General features: G+C 37.3%; 1 protein-coding gene across 2 annotated transcripts in view; it reads left to right on the forward strand.

Annotated features, from left to right (window-relative positions):
- Positions 1-25,282, forward strand: part of HLCS (holocarboxylase synthetase) — a 147,447-nt gene that overhangs the window by 26,520 nt on the left and 95,645 nt on the right. For both annotated transcript variants that reach the window (XR_010025467.1, XM_063126635.1), the window contains exon 6: positions 13,902-14,173. Coding sequence is in view for 1 of the 2 variants with exons in the window: in XM_063126635.1 (XP_062982705.1) it covers positions 13,902-14,173 (272 nt within the window). In the remaining variant the exon portion in view is untranslated. The remainder of the gene's footprint in view (positions 1-13,901; positions 14,174-25,282) is intronic.

The raw sequence follows: 25,282 nt of genomic DNA on the forward strand, positions 1-25,282 counted from the left end.
GTTACATTTTCGAGGTTTCAGCTGCCCAGATAACTTCAGTTATTGAGTGGTTTAAAAATTAATAAATAAAGTAAACAGACAAACTGGAAGCTGTTCAGCTTGGCCTCCAGCTCTGTGGACCATATATGCATAGGATTTTCCACAGGTGTTTCTCGAGATGGAAACAAATTTTCTGCATTTTTCTTGGGCCCTACAATTTCTATCTCATGAAAGGAAGAGTGGGTCTGTACTTTCTGGCCTGTCATTGGATCCCCTGCCGCTCCACCCCCACCCCCCAGTACATTGGAGGGGAAAATGTGAAATAGGGACCCTGCTCTACTGGGATTTAGAACCTTATGGGGTGAGCCTGCCTATTTCAGAAAATTTCCTATTTCCTTATAATTCAGATAATTTCCTCATACTTAAAAAGTTCCTTTTTAAGTATGAGAATTCAACTAATTCATGGCCTTCAAGATTGTAGACTGCAAATATTCTGTAGGAAAAGCCATTTATGCCTCTTTTACCTAAAATTAAGTCCTACTGATTTCAGTTTGTGTTAAAGGTAAGTATGTTCCAGATCTTAGCTTACATGAAATCATTTTGATGTTTGCCTCTTGTAACACTCTTGATAGTTTGATTGATTAATATATTGTTAGAATAGAGTCTAGAGACTCCAGAATCATCTGAAGTCTAGCAACAGTATGCTTGATTTTTGTACATGATGCCTGAACCATCTGTACTTGGAGTAATTAAAGAAAGTGACTGATTTGGATTCAGTTTCAACCTTAGAAAATGTCATAGCAAATATCCTTTTGGGTCCCAGAGTTATAGGGGATTGGTGTGAAGCAGGTGGGTGGCTTTAAATATATAGACTCTCTGTCTTATAAAGAATCCTCTGGAGAACCTTTTCAATTTGGCAGTAGTTTACTTAAGTATGACATCAGCAGTAAAGATCTGGCAAAAATGGAATATTTCCAAATCTGCAAAGGCTTAAGATTCTTTATCCCTTCAGTGTGGCCTCTAGCTAATGTATGTAAGAGACCTGGAAAGTAACAATCCTGAATGTTGTGAAATGCTGTCTGTGAAGGGAGGAAGTGGCTGCCCTAATTCCCAGCAGTGTAGGCACAGTCAGAAGCTTGCTTCAATTGAAAACCAACACAGGAAGATAGGCTGCCACCACCCCTGATGACCAGCTGAGCCTGAGTCAGGAGACTCTAAGACCTTACAGGAAACTCCTAAGGCTTATGAAATAAGGGTCTAAGCTAGCATCCTTTATTTCAAACCCCTAGGCCTGAAAACTTAAAACAGTAGCAATAACTAAGAGGAAAGCTAAGAGGCTTAATTGGAATTAAGCACACATTTTCAATGATAATTGCTGGTAAGTTTATTTATAGAAAGGGAAAAAGGAAAGGGGATAACATATATCTAACCAATATTAGGAAACAATGCTTAATGGGGCAAAACCAACAAAATTTACTAAACCTGTCTATGTGTACCAGAGGTATGGGTCTTCCATAGAATAGGACGTCAGAGAGCCGGCAATCTAAAGTAGACATTGGAAAGGTCAAAACAAAACCAGATGAAGATGACAGCTTCTTAACCTTCACCCCAGTTTTATACCCAAAAGCCTTTAGCAAAGCTAATGCGATTCTTATTAGCCAATCACAAGCTAGCTGAAACAGTCTTCCCGGGCTTTATGGGGTGGGGCACAGAAAGTTCCCACCAACACTCATCTGAACCTGGTCAACCCAATTAGTGAGAGTTCTGCTCTAACCTTGAAGCCAGGGACAATACAAGATAACATTTACAAATGGCTTAAACGAGTACTTGCAGACCCAGCCTTACTGAATGGAACTTTTACAGGTTGCTAAAACGCAGAAAGAAAATGGATTTCTTGACATGTCACATTGACATTGATCAGTTATAGCCATTTATACCATTCTTGCTAAGTATGAGAACATTTGTCTTTTGCTATAAAAAAGAAATCCAGCTGCAAGTCCATACATCAGAAACTCCAATTAAGAATTGTTAGAGTTTAAAGCTGGACTTCAGTGTTTTTTATCTTTACTACTAGGCTTCATTCATAGAATTTGAACTGTGACTGTCTGAAAATGAGATGTTTCTACTTCTCATGGTGTTCTCTTATTATTCAGTGTATGAAGTGTTTGATTCATGTTTAAGTAACCAGTAGTTTCCAGTAGCATTTTAAAGACATGAAATAAATGCTATCAGTCATATGAAGGTTGATGTTAAAAAGTTTTATATTTATTATTTATTACATTTATATACTTCTCTTCATCACAAATCACAAAACTGTTTACAAATAAAATAAGAATACCAAAAACAAACACTAAGAAAACAATGCTATTTAAATTCTAAAAATTCATTGAATCCAAACAGCAGCAAGATAAAGCATACCAAAGACAGTTCAACAAATAGAACACTCAAAGATCTCATTAAAAGGCCCGATTAACTGCATGAAGAGATATGTCTTAAGCAACTGACAAAACTGAGTTATTGAAGATGCACCTCCAACGGAAGGGAGTTCCATAGCAAGGGTGCCTCAAGAATTGTAGCATTGTTCATAGATGGAATCATGAGTAGGTCCACTTCAAAGATCTCAAAGCTGGGCTGATAAATACTGGGAGAGGCACTCTAACAAGTAGTTGAGCCTCAAGGTGATTAGTGCCTTATATGTCAACATTAATAACTTGAAGTAGGCTTAGAAGTGAATAGGCAGCCAGTGCAGACCACAGAGAATAATAGGTGTAATATCATTCCAGCTTTGCACGCCACTCAATAACCTAGCAGTGGTATTCTGCACCAGCTGAAGCCTCCAAACTATCTTCAAGGGCACATTACATAGGTTGCTACGGCATGAGTCACTGTGGCCAGGGTTATCAGTGGCTAGTAAGGGCCATACTGGAGCTGAGAGTAGGCATTCTTGTGCTTCACATGACAGAAATAGATCCAGGAGTACTCCCAAACTACACATATGCTTAGGAGGTTGAGTGCAACCCCATCCAGAACAGGCCATCTCCCCACTTCCTGGATCTGCCCACTAACAACGCCTCCATCTTGTCTAGTTTCAGTGTTGGTTTGTTGACTCCTCATCCAGCCCATTACCGTCTCATTATTATATAGGTTTCTCAGTAAGCTAAGGATATTGTAAATATGTAGATATACTAACCTAATATATTGCAACGAATAACACCTAAACAACCGCTTTTAAATCAAAGCAAATCTTTGCAACTGTATATCTAGAATGATAGACTGCAAACTGATTTGCAGTGTCTTGGCCATAAGTTCCATTGAAGTTGTGCTTCCTTCTGAGAAAATTTGTATAGGAATGAAATGATTCAGGAGGGACCAGATGTAATATAATCCATATCTATTTTAAATCCATTTATAAGCCACCATATGATTCAGACATCAACCTCCTATATTGAAATTGATGCATTGACTAGAAAATGCACCTCTCTAGACATGGATCAACCAGCAGCCTAACCTTTCTCTAGTACCCAGCAACTGGGTATGCACTTGTTTCTGGATCAAATTTAGATAGCTACTTTGAGTGACATATAAAAATTTCATACTAAACTTGAAATATTTTTAATGTATCATTTTTTGCAGTGGGAAACATGGTGGTTTATCTTTAATGTTTAGCCATAGTCCTTTATGAGTTACTGACACATAAATAGCAAAACATACTGCACCTAAACAAAAAATAGATGAATTGCACTATAGCTCATCTATGCCAGATGAATTACGCTAAAATAAAAAACCTGCCAAGTGTGTGCTAGCTGGTACAATTTAAATAAAAGTAATACAAAATCCAACATACAAGAAATGTAGGTTTTTATTGAACTAACAGAAGAATCATCTCTGTGGATACAGTGTTTACTGCCTTTTTGTCAGGATCACAGTCAATCAAATTTAAATCAGTAATTAAGAATTTAAATCACCTTGTTTATTTATTTGAAGGGTTTCCCTCCACATTTCAGCCCCCCAAAAGTGTTCCAGGGTGCTTTACAAAGATTGATAATACAACATTAATAAGCCCTCAGGTATACAAAGAAGACATAAAGGGATTGGAGGCAGAAGGGGGGGAAATCAGGCACTAGTTTTTAGTTAAAAAGACAAAAAAAACCACAACCCCGCATTCATCAGGATCCCTCCCACGGCAGTTGGCTCCATGGTGGGGAGAGACAGTCCAGCAGAAGCAGGCTCTGATTAATGTTCTATTAACCAAAAGAATCTAGAAGAACTCTTATAGCTTTACCCTCCTGTATATAATGAAAACATGTAAAAAGCAGAATGGTTACTCAAAAGCTACAAAAAAAACCAGCTGAATTTATTTATTTTAAAAAAATATATACTAACGTTGAGCAGTAAACTAGTTTGTATAAAAGAGTTGGGGGAACTCCACCTCCTCTGCAGCAGGTAAAGCAGCTGGGCAAGAAACCGTCTTTCCCGTCTTCTAAATTACTGTTGAATTGCCGTACTGATGATCAAATTAAAATAATACTGCTTCTTTTGCCACAACCACTAAGTGTCCAGAATTCTTTTTGGCAGCTGCTTGCAGAAACAGTCAGCTTATCAAGATTCTCATAGGATGGGGAGGGGAGGGAGAAGAGCCATTATAATAGGTGCAGAACCTCAGGGAACACAGGTGAAACCTTCAATTTCACTTTTTCTTGTTAATGTTCTTGCTATACTAGTGATTTTTTATTTTATCTTTGAGAGTAGTATTTTTGGATTTTATATCTTTTATAGAAATTCTGTAGTCTACTTTCTGCTATAGCAGCTATTGAGCAGATTCTTGCATCTTTAATATTTATTGTGTATGGCAGTGGTTCTTAAATTTTGTATTAAAGTTCTGGTTTGTTTGGTTTTTGTGCACTACCGCTCTACTTGTTGTTTGTTTGGTTTTTGTTTGGTTTACAACTATAGTAGTAGCAGGACAAGTGGAAGCTTTCAAAATTTAAACTTGACAACTATATTTTTAGTCTGAAGGCATGATTCAAAGAAGCCACACAGGAGACAACTTTATATAAAACAGGTTTCTTTGGGTTTCCAGTGCAGGTGTGTGAAATGCTGAATGGGAAGTTAAATTTAAACTGAGGTGTGAATGCGTCTTCAGAATAAGCTGGGAACTTCTGGCTTTAAACCACCTTTACAGTTTTTGTTGTGATTTTCTGAGCACCTCTTAAGGACTGCTGGTGATGCATGGGCCAGTCAAATAATCATTGCATAATGGCATGTTTTTATGAATCGCTTTTTAAAATGAAATTGCAACTGTTAGTCAAGATGCTAAAACTAAGAAAAGACTCTAGAGCTTATTGGCAGCCACTTGTGCCTTTCCCTTTTACTTTCATTATCATCTTATTTGCATTTCTATTCATAGTCAAAAAATATAATTTTATACTTCAGCTGTGATATAGAAAGCTACTTCAAATGTCTCTTCCAATTAGCTTAAGTATGTTTTAAAATGCTAGGTGTATTATGTTTTTATTATACTTTTTATTTCAAAGAAATATCCCTTATTCCTTATATTAGTTTTAATAACGTTATAGAACATTAATAGGTTACTACTGTGATATCACTTTATTTCATCATTTCAATTATTTTTAGTGAGTGAAGAGTTTAAATCAAACTAGCTCACTCATTTTTGCAACAGTGTTTGAGGATTATTTGTTAGCCCTCTATACTGTGATAATTATCAAGATTATTACTGTTGTTAGTATTTTATAAATGGGGAACTGACCATGATTAAATATTGAGCTTGCAGATGAGTAGAGGACCTGTACCTTGAAATACAGTTCTTGCTATAAACGTATGAGTTTTGGAACAAGTATACACTTCCTCTAAAAGCATTTTGAAAGTATCATAATGGAACGTAGAAGACAGAACATTAATTTTACATCTTAAGAGAGATGTACATTACACTTCTGAGTTGTGGCACAGTTCAGATCACACAATGTAATCCTTTCCCAATATTGTATATCATATACTCTCTGCATGGTTTGTTGAAATTTGGAACCTGTATGTGTAATATATTGTTACTAGGTATTGTAAAGGTAGTTGAGAGCTAATAGTGGCTTTTATAGGACTGCGCTAGGCTTTAACCCAATGAAGGAGGTGGGGCAACTAGAAACTGTCCTTTGTTTCTATTTTGGCAAATCACTTCATCAGCACTCATTTAGCATGCTTTATGAAATCATTCTAATAAACATGGTGTATTTCCATTTATTTTGCTTTATTTTTTAGACAAAATGTGTGCTTAATAAAAAATAGAATGTTATGCACACATGTGATTTATATACTAACTCCTGACTTGAGGTACTGTATGTTATGACTTCTTGTTTTCATTTAGCTGTTCTCTCTTGCTTCCAGTGGTAATCTTCAAATGACACTTAATCTTCACCTGACCAGAATTGCAGGCTTTGTTTTTTTGCTATTTAACAACCCTGAATAGTGCAGTAGCACTTATGCATTTATTGTATATATTTATATATATATATATATATATATATATATATATATATATATATATATATTATTAGATACTGCAGGCTTTTAAAAAAGGTAGTCCAAATTTGGGATCATGAAGTAGCCAGTTCAGTGTCTGCTAAAATAAATTAGTGAGAAAACTATGGGGATGAGTGCACAATTGCAGTTGGGCAAGTTCACAATAAAAAAGAAAAAGGCTGTCATAATGGAGAGGAGGCAAGAAACGTCCAGCAAAAGGAACAGTGCATGACTTCTGTCCAGACCAAATGTTCATAGCTCTGTAACATAGCACATGCCTTCATGCAGGAAGCCCCAAAATTGGGATGAAAAAGAACAATAGTTGACAGATTGCAAAACATATGTACAAAATCTTCATTCAGATTGTTTGAAAACTTGCCAATTTGGATATACTCATAGTTATATAAACCAGTTTGAATAGCCTGTTTCAACTCCTACTTTCTATAATGAATCTCAGTTGTTATTGCTCGGTGCTCTTTACACTGAGGAATTATGCTGAGAATACCTGAAATTTATGTTTTAACTGAAAACTTGGAGGATTTGATTTATGATTTAACTGAAACAAAATGCTATATTTAAATTCCTATTCTATAATACTAATGGCAGATATCAAACAGGAAAACATTTCTATTGCACTTTCTCTTTGGCACACTATTAGAGTATGCTTTAAGAAAATGTCTTATGATGCGTTTGCAACTGATTTGCATTTGCAAATCTTGGAAATGGTTTTAAACCACCACTTCAAAAATATTTGCCATATTTAATTGTTCCAAGACAACTTTCTGTCTATGGTGTCATTAAAATCAATGCAGTAAAAGATTCAGTATCCATGGTTTTTGTCAATGACTGATAGCTTTTTCAGTACTGTGAAATGCTATTATATTTTGCTAAAATAGCTGTGGCAAACTTAATCCTGTATGGCGGCAAGTCTGCAGTCGTTGTGACTGAAAGAGACATCACTGACAGATTGCCAAAATGTTTTAATCTTCTAAAATCAAAGTATAGTTTAGAGCATAAAACACAGGTTATGTGCTATTTTATTGCGGCTACTTGGTAGAAATTATTTATTTATGAAATGTTGAAAGGAAATTAGCAATTGCTTTCATTTTAAAGTACTACTCACTCAAATACTGGACAATTTGTTTCAATAGACTTTGGGCATTGCTGACATGAACATGGTTCTCTCTTTATACAAGAGACTGTTTTCTTATGCATGAACGGTATTAATTTTTTATAATGTATGTTTTCAGCTTAGGATGATGTTTAGCCTTTGCCCTAACCACTTTCTTACAATAAACAGTTTGTTGATGAGAGCAGCTGCTAGGAAGATTGCTTCCAGACTGTTCTCACAGCACTGAGTGAGAGAAAGTAAACCAGAGTGCACCTTACAAAGGCCAGGTGTGGCAGAATCATCTTTACTATGGTTCTATTATACTAACATCTACATGTTTAACCATTGAAATCATAGGCGTGCGCAGCACATTTCATTAGGTGGTTCGGCCAGGGATTTTTTTTTAAGGTAAACATTGATTGAATATACAGTAACAAAGGACTTTTTTTTTCATTTATCAAACAAACGAAATAAATGAAGACTGAAGTAAACTGTATTTTTTTAATTAACAAATAATCTGTACTGCACTGTTGCAATTATTTGATTGGGACTGAAGTAGAGGAGCACTAATTTTACTGTACTTATATGGTTAAATATCCCACAATTACCTTGCTATTCTAGTTCTACAATTCTTTTTCTCCTGTCTTTTTTTCATCCTATCTTTGTTTTCAGGCTGCATCCTATGCACATTTACCTCAGAGTAAGTTTGATTGATCTCAGTGGGGCTTACTTCTGAGTAGACATACATAGGATTGTGCTACAGCTCTGTTTTAAAGTGGCACAAGACACACATATACCATGTTTACCAAAAGAATGGCTTGAAAAAAGGGGGTTGGACACCCTAAAATAAGCAAGGGCAGATAGGAATTGTTTTAGCAAGCATTCTGAAAAAGGTGCTGCTGAATGAACCCTCCTTAGCCAGGAGGTCCTGGGGGGGCATTGCAGTTCTCCTCACTTCCCCCTTTCTTTTCTCTTGCTGGAGTCCAGACTCAGGTGGGCAGTGGGACAGCGATGAGGAGAGAAGGCATGTAAACATACAGCTTCTCTCTCTCTTTCTCCCAAACATTACAGTACCTGCAGGGCTGATGACGAGATCAGGGCAGCAGCTCCGAAGGGGGGAGGGCCCCAATCCGCAGCTCCGGGCAATCTTACTACTTACAGAAACAGCCCCCTCCTCGGCTCCACCACGTGCTGCTTCCTGGCCCCAGCGTGGCTGCTGCTCCTACCTTGTTCAGCAACTGTCACGAGAGGTCAGGCAGAGCAGCTGGGAGCAGCTGAGTGAGTGAGTGAAAAAGCGAGCGAGCTGGGGGGGGCAGCGGCTGCACCGGTGGAAAAAGCCTTCCGGAGGAGGAGCGGGGCGGGGAGTAGCTGAATTTGTCGCTCTTTCCTACAGCTAGCACCGGCCCTGCTACTGCAACATGGCAGTGGCGGATTAGGGTGTTCAACTGAACTCTTTGAACCTGTTGTCCGCATGCCAATGATTGAAATACTTCACAGCACGATACAGAATAGCATAGTCTTGTATCTTGGAAAATAAGCCATTGAAAAGACCTTTACATTTGGGAAGAATCTTAAGGAGAATGTCAGATCTTCAGTGGCAGCTGGGCTCGCTAATGGACTCTGGTTAGGATTTCCTTCTGAAGTATGAAATATTCCTGTTTAGTCAGAGAGAGGGTGAAGTACGCTTGCCTGCCTTACAGCACAACCTTTGCACGTCTACTCAAAAATATGCCCCATTAAGTTCAATGAACCTTACTCCCAAGGACGTTTTTATAGGACTGCAGGCTTAGAGAGGTTTCCCAATATTTGAAGTATTCAATTGATCCCAATGGTCACTACTGGCAGCCCACAGTAGTAATGCAATGCATGTGGCATTGTGAGGCCAAAAGTATATTGATTATGGAGAGTTTGCTACCCTATTTCTTTGATTCTAAGACACTTTTTTTCCCCATATAAACATTTCTAAAAATGGGATGCATCTTAGAATCGCGGGTGTTTCTTAGGGATTTTTTTTCTGTTGGTGGTACTGAAATTAGTGTGTGTCTTACAATCGATGGCGTCTTACAATCGAAGAAATACGGTATATGTCATAAATGGTCACTGTTTTATAGAATCCTTAGAAGCTAAACTTCTTGCATTTAAGCTATATCTTCCGCACACCTTGAATTTTTTAAAAGATGTGAGTATTGATATTTTCCTCTTCTCGTTTCATTTAAAGCATATCTGCTAAAGTCATGGATAACATTATGACATTATCCAGGTTAGATCCCCAAATTTTGATGGGCCTCTGAACCTGCCTAGCCAACTTAACTTTCAGTGGGAAGGGACCAGAGGCTATAGAATACTGCGTATCCCAACCTCTTCCATCCCCTCCCATCAGCATGTCCCCTTTTCTCCCTCTCCAGTTGCTACTCATAAGAGAAGCTTTCCATGGTGGCTGGGAGAGGGGAGGGAAGATCCACAATCAGTTCTCCTCCATGCTCGTAGCTCTTTCTATGGGCACAAAGGAGGAGATCCGCAGCATCCTATGGCGCCTCAGATGTGTCTAGGGGGCATAGGATTGCCCTCTAAACTTTTTTTAAAATAAACATTCTTGGCTGATTGCTGAGATCATATCCAGATGTCACTCCTTTTTGTTAGCAGACCACTTCTTTCACCATTGTCAGTTTTAAGGATTGCTTATGTTAGTTGCTAATGTTGCCACCATCTCTCCTCCTCACTCACCCTGGCCAAAATGAGATTTCTATTGCTACCATTTTAGAAGGCAATTTGTTTCTTTTGGATTGGAAGAATGACATGGAAGGTCTCCAAAGGACATTTGACAGTTTCACTTTTATACGTCTGGCTGTAATATAGCAAGTAAAGTATGTGCAGAATATTAATTTCTTCATGGTGTCCAGACCTAGAATGTAGTACTTTTTTTCTAATCAAAGACATTATTGATAAATTTATACCCTTTTCTAAATTTGAAAAACGGTGGTGCTTGAACCAAACTTTAAACATGTGAAAATAGGCTACAAAAATAACAGTTTAGCTATATGAAGGTGTGATGCCTATAAAATCAACCATGTTTAGAAACGGGTTATTCATAGTCTACATTAAACTTCTGCAACTCTGCCTTCATACATGGTCTTCAACTGGCAGTTAACAAATTTTAATAAACCAACGTTCTTACAGAATTTACTTTAAGCTCAAGCAATATGTCTACTAGGTTTTATAGATTCTTGCCAACGTTTCTATAAGCTTAAAAGTATTGGTTGTTACAAGGATCCCATATCTGTACTGGAAGTCAGCAGTGATTTGCTGTGTAAAAATTAAAATTAAAAATGTTTGTAAGGGTTTTATACCTTTCTTCTAGATGAGCATTTTCTAAATTCTGGGAAATTAATCTCCTTTTAGAAAATAAAAATAAAGCTTCATAATCTGATTCCATTTTTAAACATTGTTTTGTTGTGTGTACTATAAATGTAATAATTTGAATAGTGACCATACTTTGAAAAACCTTCATTATTCTTAACATGTTCAAATGTGGTGCTTAATTGCTCTAGCAGACAATGTATGTGTGCTTAACCTTTTCCTAACTTGCTGTTGCACTAGAGGCTGCCACAAATGGTCTTCCAGTGGCTTTTTTTCCTTACAGGGTTCCAGTTGCTTATTTATAACTTTTTTGGTTTTTATTTTAACTAAACCTTAATACTGGTGTTAATATCATCTCCAGATGTTTGGACTACAACTCCCAGAATTCCTCACCATTGGCTGTGCTGACTGGGGCTGATGGGAGTTGAAGTCCAAAACATCTGGAGGGCAACAGCTTGGGAAAAGCTAAATTAGATTAATGTAACTGTAACTTGCCTTCAGAATAAAATGATCATTGAACTGCTGCACATTGAATTAGTCAGACGAACACTGATCTTGATGGGAAGGATTTAAAATCTGTAGCAATTTTAAAAATTAGCACTTGAACCAGCTTTTATATTGTGTACAAAATGTGTATTCATTTTGGAAACAGGGATGCCTCAAAGTTTGTCGTACTGACTTTCAAACTAAATAGCATTGGCTTGCTCCCTGGCAGGAAAGCAAGGCTGCATAAGTATGGAGTATAGTGTAAGATCCTTCAGACTTGATTTGTATAGTCATATTTTCTTTGATGCAAACATTTTCTGTTTAATATGGTGAATGCCATCTGATGCTAGGTGATATTTACCATATTAATGAACCTGTTGTCTTCTTTCCACCTGAATTGCTGAGTGCGTACACTAGTTCTGTTGAGGGAGATTCAGTAATATGAAATAGTCACACATGAAACAAATGAGATGAAAAACAGCCTCTATTATTTCAAATATTAAAAGTGGAAATTGGGTCTGAGAAAGCAGCCTAGCCAAGCAAATTGAAAAGTGGGAGCTCTTATGTCACAGTGTACAAAAAGTGGCAGATTGTATGCAACTGTCCATGTTATTGAGTACAGGCTTAGGAAGATATATAATCAAATTGGACTTGAGTGCCCATGATTGCTTAGGAAGGCCTGCTTCACAGTACGGAAAATACTAGTTCTAATATCCATTTTAAAAGAGAAAAGTGAGTTTTAATTTGTGTACATAAAAGCATTTCAAAACCCTTGAAAATTATAAATTAAAATTCCTTCTTTGCAGAGGGTTGGTTTAATACCTTCTTGCATAAATAGAGGTATTATTGGCTAATATTCTACCAATTAGAGAATAGATTAGTATTGATGTAAACTTGCTTGCAGTTTTAATAGCAGAAATTTAATAAGGTGTTTCCAGTGTGCCATCTTCCAAGTCATGAAATAAATACAGAGATTTGTTGTGATGGCACTTTCAGATGGCTGCAAGTGTCTTTGTAAAACACAGTCCAAGCAAATATATGCATCGTTAGCTAATTAAATATGATTTACTATCAACACAAATAGCTACTTTTGGGTTCTTTCCCACAATCTGATGCTGGTTCCTGTAATCATTGCCAGGGATTTTAAAGTAGTACTACCACCCCAGCCTCACAATTCTATGCTTTATGTAGTATTCCTGACAAGATCTCAAGGGAATATAAGGTCAGATATTTGAACATTAGTACCAACACCTTTCATTTAAGTGGCCACTAGAGGCTACCACAAAACAGTGCACACCTCTCAGTCTATAGCTTGTAAATAGTGTTAAGTTCCTAGTCCTGGAATCAAAGCAGTTAGCTGTAGGGCTAAGTTTGCATAATTTTGATTCACAAGCTTGAATAATTAGTTAACAGAGACATGTGTATGTTTGTTTCATTAATGGCATTTTACAGCATCTGCTGAGTTTGTAAATGACCCGAGAATAGTTGTTTTAAATGGATATTGTTGTTTTTATACTTTTGGTGGTTTAAAATTTTATATATCTGATTTTAATGTTCATTGTTTTTAACTTTTGTAAAACACTCAGAGAGCTTTGGCTATGGGGTGGTATATAAACTTAAAAAATAATAAATAAATAAATAAATAATATTTTACTAATATCTATGTCTTATCCTACGCGGAATCAGTTTAATAGGGAAAATAATCCATGCAAAGGAGGCAAAAGAAATGTGATGATGCATATATGAGACCAACAGACACTTCCCATGTATAAAAATAATTGGGAAGAGGCAATTACTGAAAAATAAAGAATAGTGCCACTGCTTTTGGCTAGGTTCAGTTTTCCTCTGCTGTAAGAATACTCTCATATGTTTAATGCACTTTGTGGACTACTTTACACTTTTATTTTAATACATACTATATATTGTACATTATAAGCTTCACCAGCCCAAACAAAGAATAACATTTTAACACATTAAAATATGTTTAACTTAATAATGGATGTTTGCCCAACTGGCAGAAAAAGCTAATTTGAAGCAACATTGATGGTTTTAAACTTTAAGCATGGAACAGTTCTAAAGATAAGATTCAAACCCTATACATTTTTCTAAGCTACCACCTGTTGTAACAGCAGCTGTAGTGAAGCATTAATATTTGATGGACATGAAGAGTCTTTTCATAAAAGTTTCTTTCTTGTTGTTTTTGATAGAGCAAAAAAGATTTTTTGTATAAGTTGTAGCATAATACATAGAAGGCTATTGCAGCAAATCTTGGGGCATGAACTGTTTCAAATTGGTTTTAAATCTGGATATGCTGATAAGAATGTGTAGGCAAAGGCACAGACATTTTGGAGGTTCCCCTTTAAAAAAAATGTGCTCTAAGATGAAAAGGATAAGATTTTTAGTATATTGTCAGATTATTTTGTTTTATATCCAACAGGAACTCCATAGTTCTCTTTTGGAGTGGCTTGGAAAAAATGTGAATGCGGAAGGATCAATCACATCCAGCAAGGTGTCCCTTAAGTTTGTGTCGTCTTGCAGCAAAGAAACAGAAGTTACACCCTCGCTCATGCCTGTAGTTACTGAGATGGCAGCTTTGTCATCAGAACATTTCAACATTGAGAGCTATAAGGAAAATCTACACACGCAGAAACTTGGGAAAGTGGTTCTGTTTGCTGAAGTTACATCAACCACAATGAATCTTCTTGATGGGTAAGAGATCATGCTAGTGATAATTTCTCTTTATATGTATTATATAAAAGAAAAGAAAGTTCATACATTCTGTTGGATTTTCCATTCTCCCAGGTTGAAATCCAATTGTACATCCCTTCTGCAGTGACCCTCTGGAGCAGTTTTGAGGGGCGCACAGCAGGCTTCAGGGGGAACCCCCATTGCATCCACTTGTGAAACATTAATTATTTTATTTACCAATATTTATAAATTGCTTGCGTTAATAAGACATTTCTGATATATAAAAAATACAGTATAAAACCATAATAAAATGCTGCATAAAACTTAAAAGAGACAATGAGGCTATTTAGACAACTTAGGCCACAGCTAGACCTAAGGTTTATCCTGGGATCATCCAGGGTTCGCCCCTGCCTGAGCACTGGATTCCCTGTGTGTCACCTAGGTGAACAGGTTTGACCCCTGGACGATCCAGGGATAAACCTTAGGTCTAGCGATGGCCACAGTAACCCACAATCAGTAACTGAGTGTGGGGTTGTTGTTGAACTGTGGGTTGTTCATTGAGCCATGGATTAGCACACTGTCTGAATGCCTGCAGAATGACTTATTAACCATGCAGCATGGCTTATTAACCACCCTAAACAGCCCAACAACAACCATGGGTTGTCAAAGTGGCTTGTTCGAGAAAATCAAGGCATACTGCATGGTTAACAAGTCACCCTGTGAAAGTTCAGACAGCATGTTAAACAACAGTTCAACAACAGTACACACTCAACCATTGAACAGCAGGCATGGCAACAAGGAAGACAAGTTCACAGTTTTAGGAAAGCTTGTTGGAACAAGTAAGCTTTCAGTTTGCACAGAAGAGTCTGTGCCTGTCTAATTTGTACTGGTAGGGAGTTCTAGAGGGTGGGCACTCTGATAGTAAAGGCCATCATGGACTGGACCTCCAATAACTTAAGTGCTACCAGGAGGGTATCTCCTGATGATCACAGCAACCAAACAGACAAATCAGGTAGTCTCTTAAATATCATGGTCCTAAATTGTTTAAGGCTTTGGAAAGTTTAAACCTGGCCCAGTAGCATAACAGCAGCCACTACAGTTCTATTAGCACAGGGGTAAAAACTGGTGATGAGCTGCTCCCTTTACTGACCTGCCTGTGGCATATTGTACCAACTGCAACTTCCAGAGCAACCTTAAGGGCGACCCCACATAAAGCATATTGCAGTAATCCAATTTTAAACTTATCAGCACATGGAACACAGTAGCCAAGGTATCCTTGTTCAGGAATGGCCAGTAGCTGTCATAGCAGCTGAAGCTGGTAAAACACACACCTAGCAATTGAAGACTTCTGAGCCTCAAATGATAGCACAGTACTAGATCGAGGAGCATCTCTGGCATAGGAGAGGATGGACCCTAGCAGTTTCCCCTAGTCTTTCCCTCCCTGGTTGGATCTTTGAACCCTTGTCTTAGGAGAGCTCTGACTGTTCTCCCTGCACAGGGAGCTATGCGGGTTCTGAGTTTTGTGGGTAATCCTTCCTTCCCTTTGTGTGTTATGCTCCAAAACAGTGGTTTTGAGGAGCTGGATTTGCACACATGCTTGTAATTGTGGGATTGCTTTTGCTTGTGCCATTGGGGCTGATGGCTAGAGGGTGTTCTGATAACATATTGTATGTTTTGTGTGTGTGTGATGATGCAGGAGTGAGTGCTGGAGGCATGTCTCTATCATCATGACTTCCTTGGTTTCCTCCATGTGTGGATAGCATGTGGGTGGTAGGGGCATAGTCCTTCACTGGGACACTCATGGAATTTGCAGAGATGCTGTGGGTCTGGGTTTTCCATCATTTTTTATTTTCTAATTGTGTGCTCTTCTCCTCCCCTCTGGGACTGAGTGCACATTGGAACCAGTGGCTGTTCTGCTGGCCTAGTAGTGGCATATCTCCCATCCTACATAATGTGAGCATAGGAGTGATCTGTAAACAAATTGCATGTCTTTTCTATATTGAATGAAAGTGGAATTTGACATAACAGAGAAAATCAAAAATTGTTGCTTATTATGAATATTTGTAGCATATTTCATTAAACTGAGAGCCCATGAGGTTAGTATGTTACTTTAAAACTGCACAACACTGATCACATAAGCTAGACACTTACTTTAAGCATAGAGCAGCTCTTGGTTGTGTTCTGTAATAAGTGAATATAGTCATATATGTTCAGCTATTCTCAAAATGGAATTGTACTATTTTTAAAATTATGGATTTTAGGCCCGAATTAAATGTTCTTATGTTGCTTTAATATTGAGATGCACTTGAAATGTAAAATTGGAGACTTAGTTATTAGTTATCTTTGCTATAGAAAAGCCAGGATACATCAAAACCTGCCTGTGTGAAGTCTTGGGTGTTAGATAAGTTAAGAGATTTATTAGCATGAATTGTGCTATTCATTTCATCTTCTCTTGCTAAATGGGTAAATTCTTTATATGCATTAAGTTTTTCAGTCTGTAGGATGCCTTGAGTCTTATGAAAGCTGGTGTTAAACATTAATGCTGATACAAGCAAACTACAGAAATAATCTAAAAGAACTTTATAAATGTGTGTATACATGTGCTGATGAGTCTATGAAATGAATGTTCACAACATTGTTTTCGTGTACTTGGTCACTATACCTAAGGGTAACATGTAGTAGTTTTAACATCACATTTTTATTTGTCATGGCCCAGACAATGGTCTGGTCTGTGAAAAATGGTGTTAAAAACTTTTCTTTTTCCTAAAGCTTTTAAAACCTGATGTTGTTTGGACTCTATACTGTTAGTTTTACCCTACCCTGTGCCTGTTTACCCTACCCAGTGCCTGTTTGCATTATCTTCCCCTCCTTATTGCTTTACTATGATTTTATTAGAATGTAAGCCTATGCGGCAGGGTCTTGCTATTTACTGTTTTACTCTGTACAGCACCATGTACATTGATGGTGCTATATAAATAAATAAATAAATAAATAATAATAATAATAATAATAATAATAATGTTGTTACATTGGTAATGCTGAGCAGATATCGGCATGGCCACTGCCTTGCTACAAGATTATTTGTGAGCCTCATGTAAGTTTCGCATGAGGAAAGTTTCGCATGAGGAAAGTTTCGCATTACGAAACTTTCGTAAGTTTCGCAAAACAATTGTGAATTTAAATAACATACTGATTAATTAGTGAGATTGCTTGCTTTCTGGAACAGCCTTGAATTATACACTTGTTCAAATGAAACCACAGATCGTTCAGGGGTTGCATTTTGTCCAGTTACATATATATTATTTCTAGGAATTGGTTGATTCTTTGTATAAGTTGTCTAAATATGACCAGGAGTTCACTTTGGCATCTAAAGAGATGCTTCAGGAGCACAATTTGCCTCTGAAACTCCTCTCAGTTTCGATAGTATCTTGCTACTTGGTATGGGGAGGGGGTTACTCTTCAGCCTGTTTCACACAAACCATGGTTTGTATTATGAGAATAAGACATGAGCATTGAGCTCAGTGCTTCCCCACTTCTTCTGACATGGCCGTGAGGAGGAGATTTAAAGCTTCCACTTCCGTTTTAGATTAGCCACCCTTTAGCTTTATTTAGTTTTTTCTTGGGTCCCGCTATGTTATTAACTGTTTTAGCTGTTTTAATTTTTAAAGAAATTTTGGTATGTTAAAGATTTTATATTATTATGTTATTATGTTGTATTTTGGGGTAGTAATTTTTTAACCACCTAGAGAGCTGGTATAGAAATGAAATTAATTAATTATGTTCAAATCCTAACCTGTGTCTAATTTTAATTATGGCTAGTGAAAACAAACCGGCTTCATAATTGTGGTTTGAAGTTGGCTTGTTTACACTAACCATAGTTAAGACTAACTGACATTTTTCCAGATTTGGATGTCATGCCAAGCTAAGTTAGTCTGAAATAGAAGCAAAAGCTTCTGAATGCCTCCTTGTGGTGACACTGGAGAAGGAGTGAGGTAGCAAGCAAACACAAGGCTTGCTGTAGTTCATCCTCGTAACACTAAAACCATGGTTTACTTAGTATCATGTGAGAATGAAGCTTTTAAGAGATGCAAGCACAAAGATGCCTTATTTAGCTGTACAGAACTAGTTATGCACTTTGGATTTTGGCCTAGAGCTGTAGCAAAACCATAGAATCATAGAATTTAGTAAGGGCTAAGGCTGTATTTCATCTAAGACATTTGTATACCTCTTATCAGAATTGATTCCAGAGTAGTTTTACAAGGTTAAAAAGAGTCCAAATACATCATCTTGAACAAGTATGATTTAATTAAAACACTGTCATGTAATGTTGGGGGGTTTTCTTTCATAGATTTTTTTTTTAAAGATTGCAAGTCTTTTAATAAACGTGAAATATTAATGGTAATTAATAAATGTAATTGTAGTTTACATTTAATATTCAGATCCTGCATATATAATGCTTATATTTAATAGGCCTCCAAATCTTTCACAAACTTTCTATCCCTATCCCCCAAATCTACATATCCCCCCAAAATTAAGAAATAGTAGAAAGTGGGCTGGAACTAATTTAATGGCTGAGTGACCTCACAGTAGAGAAACAGCCGGAGTCTAATAGGGGTCTTTGTCTACATTTCCACTCTAGCTGGTAACTTGCCAGTCAAAAGTCAAGCAAGAGAAACAGGTGGGAACTATTAGACCTGTCATAAAGTTTGAAAAATTGATTCTGGAGTCTAAATGAATAGATTGAACTTGACAGTGTTGTCCTAAAGATTCTAAGAAAAATTGTGTAGTTTAATTTGGAGTCCCTTGATTATTCATTAGTTCTCCAGATGGCCTGTATTGATGTATCACATATTATTATACAAGCTGTATTATTGTTGGCATATATTTGCATGTACAACTAACAAGCAAAGTGTGAACACCTCTATTAGTACCTTTAAATTAAGGGGTATTAGTCAAATTGTAAAATAAAGATTTGTTTAAATATTAAATAATTTGGAATGATCAGTAATACTTTATGACTTTTACATCAGAATGGTTTAAATCCATTGGGGCTATCATATTGGAATAATATCTTCAAAATTGTCATTGTCATGGTTGTTGAAGTTAAAAGCAGAATTTCTCATATTATAGTGTGTCACTCAGACCTGTTACCAGTAACTAGGACAAGTTAGCACTGTCAGATTCCTTACATAACTTGTATGTGTTCCGTTATTATCTTTAAGAATATTGCTGAATATTACACTTTTGCTAGAGGTTAGGAATAATTTAAAGTTTGTTCTAGAAAAACATCAAGTGTCAGGGTGGATTGATTTAAATTGTGATTAAATTAACAAGAAACTAACTGAATATCAATCGATGATATAAATAAAAAATTGTATTTTGTAGTTTCATAGACTTCCAGAACAAGTATACTAAAGAAATTAAAACATACTGGTTAGCAACTAAACAGAATTTTTATATGGGCTAGGAGTATGTTCAAAAACATTTGGACATGCAGCCCACATGTTTTTTGCAATCCAAAATTATGGATGTAATCCAAAGAGTTGCTCAGACTCATGCATAGGGTTTACTCTAGGCCATTGGATTTGTTTATTTGTTTTACTTTGAATACTAAACTTTCCATATTACACACTGCTTTTGAAAACTACCCATGAACAAAAACAGTTCACCATCCAGCATGCCAGGTGGGTGAGTGGAATAGCTGTTACGAGGAAAAACAAGTCCAAAGCCCCTTGTGCTCACAAAACATGCTTCTTTTTACATCCTGTCCCATTATCTACTTGAAGGTAATGGGGAAATTGTGAACCATCTATTTCTACTGAGCTCTCTCCGTACAAACACAAAGGGCTGGATTCAAGGTTGTGCATGTGGAGAGCTGCTCATGCAACAGATCTTTTCTGCCCCTACTTGCATCTCTTGAGAAGCCGCTCCAGAGGTTGGGGGAACTTTCCAAATGCCGTGAGATATGAGGTGGAAGGGCTGCAGCGGGAGGGGAGAATAGCCCCAAATCAGGCAGAAGTACCTTGTAAAACAAGTGGCGCTCCACTTGTGCAAAGTGTCTCCACCCAATTTGGGGTATCTCCACCCATTGCAGCCCCTCTTACCACAGGCCACGGTGTTCAGGAGGGTTCCTCACCTTCCCGAGATGCTTCTTGGGGCATGCAGGGGAGGAAGATACAGACATGATAGCACTCTTCAAATACTTAAAAGGTTATCACGCAGAGGAGGGCCAGGATCTCTTCCTGGTCCTCCCAGAGTGCAGGACATCAGGAAAAACTACCTGTTAGAGCAGTGCGACGGTGGAATCAGTTACCTAGGGAGGTTGTGGGCTCTCCCACACTAGAGGCATTCAAGAGGCAGCTGGACAAGCATCTGTCGAGGATGCTTTAGGGTGGATTCCTGCATTGAGCAGGGGGTTGGGCTCGATGGCCTTGTAGGCCCCTTCCAACTCTGCTATTCTATGATTCTATGATTCTATGAAAGAGCTCATTGTGCAACCCGACACTAAGCAAAGTTATAGACTAAAGCTACGGTCCAAAGAATCCTGAAACTGATTCCATGATCCCAAGGGGTTTTTAGGTTATCAAACAGCACCCTTCCCTTTGCCACCGCCTGATAAACTGCTGGAAATATAGAGGACCTTTATAAGCAGTTTGATATGTCGGCAGAGGAATCGGCTGCTCAATGCAACGAAGTAAAACATTCCACTTTGCATGAGACTAAACAGGGTTTTTTTGGATCCTGGTCTGAGTGCTCAGAACTTTCTAGCAGCAAGGAATGACAGAATAATGTTTCACAATGCTACGGGAAGTTGGTAGAGTCATAAATATTCAGAATTCACCCAATAATAGAATGCATGTTTAAAGTCATATTTCTAGTGCTTGACCTCATTAACTCCCCACCCCACCCCAATAATTAAATTCTTTACAAAGAAAAGCTGGCTTTAACACAGTGGGCTGTATCCAATGTTAAGCTAGCGGAAAAAGTACAAGAGATGTTGTTGTTCTGCTAACTCTTGTGCAGTCACTAGTGGAACAACTAGCACTAGCAACATCTAGCCTGATAAAATTATAATGAGTCATGCAATGGCTTGTGCAAACATAATTAAAGTATTGGATTTGATACTTGCAAAAAAATGAAAGTGGGGTTTCTACAAGAGGTGGAAAGTTTGCCTGAGCTGAATGATACCATTTGATGCAACCCAGCGAACCGGTTTACACGTAACTGTTAACTCTGGGTTAAAGAACCCATAGTTGACTATGGCTGCTCCAGATCAAGGTAGTGTGCTGCACACACCACTTCCGCTTTCTTTTCCATGATTTGTTGTTGCGGTAAAACTCTGAAGTGGGGAGCATGCTGGAGGCAGTGCGCTTGCTTGTTCTAGCATGGCCATGGCTAACTATGGGTTGTTTAGCTCATAGTTAGCCATTATATGTGAATTGGGTCAATGAAAGAGGATCATGGATTCAATTAACATTTTAAAAAATAAATTTATTTTTGCTTTTAAATAAAAGACTAAAGTGTGGTATAGGTAACAGTGATTCCAGTCAGTTGAACCACAGTGACAGCTATTTTAAACTATGTTGTACTGTTTCCTCTTCCTCCGTTCTAGTTTGTGATAATTCTGAAAAAATGTTGGCCATCTAATAAGCTTTTTTTCTTATTTAGACCTTTCAGGACACACCAGAAAATATTGATGTCATTCAGATCTGAACTTGTTCTTGGTATTTGAGATGCTAAAATGTGCACTTTTTACAGAATACATAGATCACCAAGAATAGCAGGAGCAACCTCTAATTCCTTAATTTCTTTTACAAGTATATCTGAGTATCAAAAAATAGGGTGTATACCTAGTACAACCAGTGAAAGCTATTCAAGCTCATGACCTCGTCTGTCCTCAAGCAGCCTTCCCCAGCCTCATGCCCTCCAGATATTTTGGTCTTCAACTCTCATCAACCAGTAGTCAAGAATACTGGGATTTGTAGTGTAAAACATCTGGAGATCACCAGATTGAGGAAAATGCCATAGAAGTTACCCAGGGGAAAGTCTACAGTTTAGTAGACTGCCAATGCATGATGCACTTCAATATTATCACTATACCACTGGTTCTCGATCCAATAAACCATGGTTTAAGGACCAATATAATTACAACTGAACTTGGCCTGAACCTGAAATCTCATCCTTTTAAATTTAGTAAAGTACCCTTTCCACTTGTCATCATGACTCCTCACTAAGAGAGGACCAAATACTGAGGCTGCTTTTTTCTTAAATACTCTGCCCCCCAATATTTTTCTTTCTGTTGTCCTCCAAACTAATTTTGGCCAGAGTGAGAATGTAAAATCTGAATAGTTTGAGTAATCTCTTCGTTTGTACTATCCTATTCTATAAAACTTTATACAACTATGTATACATGCATAGAGTATGTTTTAAGACTAGATTTTTCAAAACTAGAAAGCAGCATTAAAATATTTTCTTGTAATTTTATAGTTCACTTCACTATTTTATAAGACCAACAATTTTAAAAGGCCACCCCCTCAAACTTTGTACGAACTATATAACTAGATGTTGAGATATAGGAGTAGTTGGTGGCCACTTGCTTGCTATATGTTAGTTTTGTATGATTTCTGATGTAATAGAGGAGGCATGTTGATAAGGAATAATTCTGAGTTAGTAGACCATGGCAGGTTAGTAAAGATCACTGCTATTGGAATGTTAGCATTTTACCAATCTATTTTGCAGGAAGGATGAACTATTAACATTTTTGCCAAATTTCTTTAAAAATGTAATTTGATAGATGATACTATTATTGGTACTGCCCTTACTTTTTAATTCATACAGTAACTAGTCCCTAAGATACTTGTCTTAGGAAATCACTAGACCATTACATAGTTTAAATTCTCTATAACTATATTACACTGAAAGGGAATTCTGCTTTGAATGGCCTTGGGCTTGCATGCTCTTCTTTCCTCCTTTCCTCACATGTGTGATTCCATATTTTAGTCCTTGTTTGTGGCAACCAGAACCACTTTACCAGACTCCAAACAGGAGTCAATTGCACTTGTATGTAAACCGAAATCTCAATCTAGGGTTTGATCCTGGTTTGCAGGCAAGTGCAAGCTCCTAAGGGATTCAAGTGATAAATAAACTAGCCCAATGGTGAGGTAGAGCTTGTGAGGACTTCCTCCTGATCATACAAAGGGGCTTTTCAGCTACGAGGAAGAGTACCAATCTACCTTTCCCTCCCTTCTTATCAGTCGAATATGGGAGAATGGCAGACTTCTCTCTGGCTTGATATTTAGGACTCAGTGCAGTTCTATGTAAGCGATGCTTTCATTCCTTGCCAGGCTCATGTGACCATATTCCTAGTTATGTTAGACATTTCAGGGTACTACTAGGAGCCTGGACAGTTCTTTTGAATAAGACACCATGATGAAATATTATGAAAACTTGTGGTCTGTGCAGACCCATGACCGCGGTCTTTCTTATTAGTATACTGGATTGAGAACGGTTAAGTATCATTTTTGGGAGTCTCAGAGAGAATAAAAGGAACTTTTATATGTTTACTTATCCCTTAAATGTGAATGTGAAGATAATATGAAACCATTTTGTTGTCCCGTGGATTAAAAATCCCTTTCAATAATTGAGTGGTAATTCATAAGTGGCAAAGTGTTAAAGTAGATAAGTGCTTCCCCACTGTGGCAAAAGTGCTATGCGAAAGTGTAAAGTGCTGAGGTGTTTATTTTAACACTGGGAAACATATTATTGCAAGCATTCCTGGTTTATACTTAGTATCTGTTATGCCAGATGTGCCACGTACAAATTAGACATGGCTCATAAAAGGTAACAATCCCAGGTTTCTGTAAGACATAATAAAAAGTAATTCTGTTTTATCACTAACAATTTTCTCTACCTTCGGTATGCAAGACTTACTGGTAGATGAGGTCTGTTGAATGTGTTAAAAACATTGTGTCCATACGTTATGACTTAAGCCTTCATTTCATCACAGAGTGTTAGCATAATAAAGCTACATACATGAAATTAAAATACCGTTCTAGGCTAGAATGGTGTATAGAAATGCACTAGAAAATTCATCATTCTTATGGATTTATTCATGCAACATTTTACCAACAGTGTGTCAAGAAAAGAAATGGTAATATTGAATGCCTAATCATACAAGTTGGTTAACTCCAAACTATTAACATGTAATGGGAGGTTGGTTGAAGTCTTGACAGCTTGGCATCTTTAAAAGAGGCATTGGGCCAGTTTGCATAACTGAACAGCTCACTGTAGCTTATTTCAGCCACAATAAACTGCAGCGTGTGCTGGTGGCCATATTCAATGCCCAGCCACACCTTGTTGTGTGAACCCAGGGGCCATGTAATCTGTATCTGCAACACTCAGGGAGAGGAAAGCGAGTAAGATTTGAAGCACCATACACAAACTAAACTTTCCTGTTACAGAGTGACTGAGGAAGCAATGAAATGTGTATACAATCCAGAATAGTCGTTTCACCTGTATAGTGTGAAATATGTGCTTTACAAGAATATGTCTCACTTTGTGCAGTTTTTTACAGCAAACATGTTGCTTGACCATTATATATCATCTGTGCATTATATTCATAGTAAATAAGTACCTTTGATTTTTCATGTATAAAAAATTCTATAACAATTTATGGTCATACATATACTATAAGTGCTGTGACAATAAAGAATTAAATGTTTAGCTAATTCGGGTATCCAGTTGCACAGTCTATATTCACATTATCAGTGTAATGGTCTCCTGTTTTGTGCCTATTCGAAATGACCACCAGTGGGCTGTTTGATTGTGCAAACCAGGTCAATATGTTGGGCAAGAACTCTGATTTAAAGGACAGGGATATGAGTGATTGGACTATTGAAGGGGGGAACTAACCCTTCAGAAATAATATTAAAACTGATGGTGTTGTGGTAGGGTAGTTTACTAAACAGAGACTGAGTTAACTAGTCTCTTCATGTAAGTAATTTTGTTAATTAATAGCATTCTATTTGTGCTGCATATGATTTCCACTTAGCATGACAAAGTGAGATGATACCTCTCTTGTTAACAAATTTTCAAGGAGTTAAAGTTTGTACTGTACTTGAATTAATATTT

Source organism: Elgaria multicarinata, chromosome 5 (genome assembly GCF_023053635.1).
Source record: "Elgaria multicarinata webbii isolate HBS135686 ecotype San Diego chromosome 5, rElgMul1.1.pri, whole genome shotgun sequence".
Taxonomy (NCBI): Eukaryota; Metazoa; Chordata; class Lepidosauria; order Squamata; family Anguidae; genus Elgaria; species Elgaria multicarinata.